We start from the raw sequence: 4,810 nt of genomic DNA on the forward strand, positions 1-4,810 counted from the left end.
TGTTGGACAGGACAAGTTAAAAAAAAAAAAAGAAAAATGTGCCGTCTGCTCGTGGATAGCGCTGCTGCCGGTCCTGTCTGCCGGCCCGGCGGGCTGGAGTGTGTGAGACCGCTGCGGCGCCAGCTCACACGGCCTCTGCGGTCAGCTGAGGAATGTGGGGGGGTCAGAAAAAGCCAAAGCAACCGATGACATGAGATTGGGGGGGGGGCACTGAGTCACAAAATGCTCTAACTTCCTCCTCAGTCAGAACTTTTGTCCTGAAGAACTCTCCAGAACCTCTGAAGGATGTTCTGAGGACCACCTGAGCAATGCTACCGTGGAAGTCATAACTGCACAAGAGGCAGGTGGCCCGCTGACCCAAAAGTATAAGGATGTTCTGGTGATGGTCTGAGGTCACTGTTTTAAGAACTGGATCAGAACAACTGTGAACACTAAATCTGACCCACCATCAGAATGTCCAACCCAGACCCGAGGGGTTGTCCCAAAACCTATTCCCAAGTTCTGAAAGTGGAAAAAGCTTCAAGTGAGATGGCGGTCCAAAATTCAACAGACGAATGAACGCTGGTCTAAATCTGTTTAAGGAATGTTATTCTGAACCAACAACAACGGGAAAGAAAACTACAACAACCAGGATGAACAACAGTCTAAAAACTACAACAACCAGGATGAACAACAGTCTGAAAACTACAACAACCAGGATGAACAACAGTCTAAAAACTACAACAACCAGGATAAACAACAGTCTAAAAACTACAACAACCAGGATGAACAACAGTCTAAAAACTACAACAACCAGGATAAACAACAGTCTAAAAACTACAACCAGGATAAACAACAGTCTAAAAACTACAACAACCAGGATGAACAACAGTCTGAAAACTACAACAACCAGGACAAATGACGACAGTAAAAGAAAATCACAACCGGATCAGGACAGACCATACACCGAGGATGATGAACTTTCTACGTCCACCGCCGTGATGTTGGACCTCTGGGAGTTCAGACCGGTCTAGAAAAGTTCTCCTGATCTCCTGACCTGATCTTAAAGCTCAGAGGAGACTTGAAAGATGGACCAGTGAATGTCAGGATGCGAGTCCCAGGTGAATCTATCCCAGGTGATTTCCACCCTTTACGTCTGTGTGATGATTGCAGGACATTTTCTCCTGATGTTCAGAGACAGTAGATCACTTTGTAGTTTCATCTGAGCATCAGTAAAGCAGACTTTACCTGAGCAGGTGAGAAGGAAGAACCAGAACCAGGAAAGAGTCTGTCAATGCGATGGGTTGTTGTGTACTAGTGTGTATTAGTGTGTACTAGTACACAGCTGTATATCACAGCGTAACCCCCCCCCCTCTGGCCTCGGTTCTGGGTCAGGTTCGTGCGGGTCTCGGTTCAGAGCGCGGACTCACCGAGCAGAGAACCGACGAGCACGAGCACCTGCACGGCGCTGCTGAAGTCCCGGTACGCGCGCTCCAGCACCAGGCTCCGCGGGATCCCCCCGCCGTCCCCCGCGGGAGCGCCGCCGTGCCACGGCCCCCCCGGCCCGGAGGCGTTCATCACGTCCGGCCAGATGTGGGCCGCGGAGAAATTCACGGCCCCGTCCCCCAGGATCGACGTCCGGCTCGGGCCGTCCATGGCGGCGGCCGGGACCGACGCTGCGCGCGCGGGAGGAGATGCTCGCAGCGAGGAGGCGAGGGGGGGTGGGCCGGGCCGCCTTCAGCTGCACGCGCTCCGCGGGAGTCAGATGGGGGGGGGACGGTGAAGCAGACCCGCGTGGGTCTCCGGTGAGCATTCCCGGTGTGCGGGCTCAGAGCCGCGGCCGCAGGCTGGCTCCCCCAGGAAGGACTGCGGTCCAATGAGCCGCTCTCATGTCCGTGCTCACAGCAGCCGAACTCTGCGAGTTTCATACAGAACTTACGGTACCGAGTCCGTGCTCGCTGGAAAATCCTGATATTATTGATCTCCATCAATCGATCACATTAATGCAGATGATATTTATGTGAATCTGATTGATTACTGACGGACTGGTTCATTTCTGTGGATAAATCCCAATCATCTATTCAGTACATTATCAATCCTTCACAGTACTCAGTACTTAGTTTTTCTGTGGAGGATTGGTGAAGTACTAAATTGAAACTCAGGAATTAGTCAGAGCCAAAGTACTACAACTGATGTCAAAGTAACAATTTTTATGGTATACTTTTCTCAAAAGCTATCCAGTAAAAATACTTCATATTTCCAGGAGAAATATTATTTGAAGTACTAAGTACTGTGAAGGATTGATAATGTACTGAATAGATGATTGGGATTTATACACAGCCCAGATGAACCAGTCCGTCAGTAATCCATCAGATTCACATAAATATCATCTGCATTAATGTGATCGATTGATGGAGATCAATAATATCAGGATTTTCCAGCGAGCACGGACCCGTTACCGTAAGTTCTGCCGCTGTGACCACGGACATGAGAGCGGCTCATTGGACCGCAGGCAGGAAGCCCCTCCCCGCACCGGTTTCAGTAAATGAGGATTCCAACCGGACGTCAATGTAGGGAATCGATTTGATCCTTCCAGGTAACGTCTGAGATGACGTCACAAGACCCGCGGAGCAGCTGCTGGTTCGGTGCGTGTTGGAGGGTCTGACTCGGACCAATCACTCTTGACCGGTTTGGTGCCGCCCCCCAAAAATCATGGACAGATTTGGCCTCATTTTGTCTCATTTTGCCAAAGCCAGAGGTGAAGCATTCTCTACCCCCCCAACATGATCTCTCTACCCCCCCAACATGATCTACTGCTCATTTTTGGAGACAGGTTTGAACCTTTGACCTTTCAACCCTCTCTATCCTGAAACAATCATCTGAATTGATGGATATTTGTTTATCGTTTGTTGTTTAACTTGTTCCAGTTTGGAGACAAACACTGAAAATCTGCAGAAAATAAATCAGTCGATCCCAAATCTGCAGGAAAAGATCTGTTATTTTTAACTTTCAACAATATATTTATCTCCTTATTGACAAAATAGATTTATTCTTTTTTATCTACTGTTTTTTACTTCACTTTCAGCATACTGTGTGCGAAAAACCTTTGTTCATCATCTCTTGCACTAACATGCTGATTCTATTCTATTCCGTTCTAGTTTTCTATTGTATTGTATTCTATTCTATTCTATTCACTGGCGTGCTTTTATTTTGAAGAGCATCCTTTGGCGGACTTGGCTCCACCCCTTTCTCGGTAGCCATGGAGACCGCGCGAGAGCAATCCGGTGGAGCTCGACCGTTTCCGCTCACCTAACGACGGGTCGGACCGAGCCGCGAGAAGACTCGGATCTGGACTCAAACTTCGGTCGGTTCCGTTCGGGGCAGAGGCGGCACGCGGCGGGTCATCTTCGGTGAGTGATTTGGCGCGTTTGGAAGCGGACCTCTGAGCCTTCCGGGGGGGCTTCGGGACACCAGACCGGCGCTCGGCCCAGTCTCCCACCGGAGACGGTTCCGTTCGTCCGGATCACCGTCTAACTTCCGGTCACAGATCGATATTAAAGTGATCGATCCGCTAAAGTCGATCTGCTGACTTTCGGTTCTGAGTCATAACAAGGAAGTCCGGAGTGCGAGGTAACTTCCGCGTGCGCCTTTGTTTCCAAACAGCTGTGTGCGCGTGCGCGGGGCGCGCGGCCAACAGCAGTCTTTGTTTACAGAGCCGCTCTGGCAGCTGCACGTGTCTGAGCGCGTGACCGCCGGAAGAGACAGCTGGTTCTGCGGTTCCTGTCGGGTTCGGACTTTCTCCTGTCACCCCCCACCCCCGCTTCCAGTGCTGGGGGGGGCAGATCTCTGATGGAGCAGGGAGTGTGTCGCCCCCCCCCGGAGGGATCAGGTTTCAGCGGGGGTGGGGGGTGGAACCAGCAGCTCCGGTTTGGGTCGGTCTACTTCCTGGAGTCTGTTTACGCGGGGGGGTTCCTCTGATGTGTCTGTTACAGAGCCCTCACTCACCGACGTGACCCCCCCACAGGTCGAGCCGGTCCGGTTGTTGGAGGAGAACATGCATGGAGTGGTGCCCCCCTCCCCCCGCAGCCTGGCCGCCCCCGCCCTGCTCGTCCTCCTGCTCCTCCCCCATGGCCTCTCCTCAGGTGAGACTCTCTGGTTTCTCTGGGGGCATTCTGGTACCTGAAGATGGTTCTGGTCCAGTATAACTGGGCGGGGCGGGTTCTCCTGGTTCTGATGGAGGGTCTGACTGTAGTCATTGAGGAGATGGTCAGAACCTGCAGCCCCCGCCCCCCAACTCAACACCAGTAGTTTCTGTTAAACATATGTGTGAAACTTTATTGACAATCTACAAATGACAGAAACAATCGTTTCCATGAGATCCTGATGATGTGAATGGATGAGCGGTGAGTCACTAACCACGCCGGCGGCGGAGAACGAGTTTGGGTTTAAGTTGATTCCCCAAGAGGTGGCGTTGGGATGATGTCACGGCGGTGTTGGCGTGCTGCAGCTCGACTGTGATGTTCTGATGAAAACAACGTTTCAGCCGCTGGAGCCTTTCCTGTTTGAAACACGACCACGTTTCTGCCGCTCGTCGACGTTGGCGTCTGTTCAGGCTGTGGAGCGGCGAGCTTCGTGATGAAGGAGTTCTGGGAAGGGGTGGTTACCAGAGTAACTGTGGATCCAACAGACCCCCCCCCGAAACGTTGATCTAGTTAATGTTTCCCTCCTGGGGGGGACCATCTCTTTAAGGGGCGGGGCTTGTTGGACTCGTTTGCTCAGGTTCTGAACATCCAACACCAGAATCCAGGAGAACATTCTGAAACCTCAGAAA

At 51.7% G+C, this 4,810-nt stretch overlaps 2 protein-coding genes across 3 annotated transcripts in view; one reads left to right on the top strand and one right to left on the bottom strand.

The window, feature by feature from the left end:
* The window catches only part of gpr176 (G protein-coupled receptor 176), a 5,499-nt gene extending 3,559 nt beyond the window's left edge, over nt 1–1,940 (bottom strand). Inside the window, exon 1 of one of the 2 annotated variants that reach the window (XM_036215658.1) lies at nt 1,410–1,940. In XM_036215658.1, the coding sequence (XP_036071551.1) occupies nt 1,410–1,792 (383 nt within the window). In that variant the 5' untranslated portion in view covers nt 1,793–1,940. The remainder of the gene's footprint in view (nt 1–1,409) is intronic. The other variant, XM_024264014.2, reaches the window with a different exon arrangement.
* Nucleotides 1,941–3,292: 1,352 nt separating this feature from the next.
* Nucleotides 3,293–4,810, top strand: part of susd6 (sushi domain containing 6) — a gene marked incomplete at its 5' end in the record, with an annotated part of 4,156 nt that continues 2,638 nt past the window's right edge. The window contains 2 exons of the mRNA XM_036215622.1: nt 3,293–3,389; nt 4,004–4,124. Of these exons, the coding sequence (XP_036071515.1) occupies nt 3,293–3,389; nt 4,004–4,124 (218 nt within the window). The remainder of the gene's footprint in view (nt 3,390–4,003; nt 4,125–4,810) is intronic.

This window comes from Oryzias melastigma, linkage group LG15 (assembly GCF_002922805.2).
Source record: "Oryzias melastigma strain HK-1 linkage group LG15, ASM292280v2, whole genome shotgun sequence".
Taxonomy (NCBI): domain Eukaryota; kingdom Metazoa; phylum Chordata; class Actinopteri; order Beloniformes; family Adrianichthyidae; genus Oryzias; species Oryzias melastigma.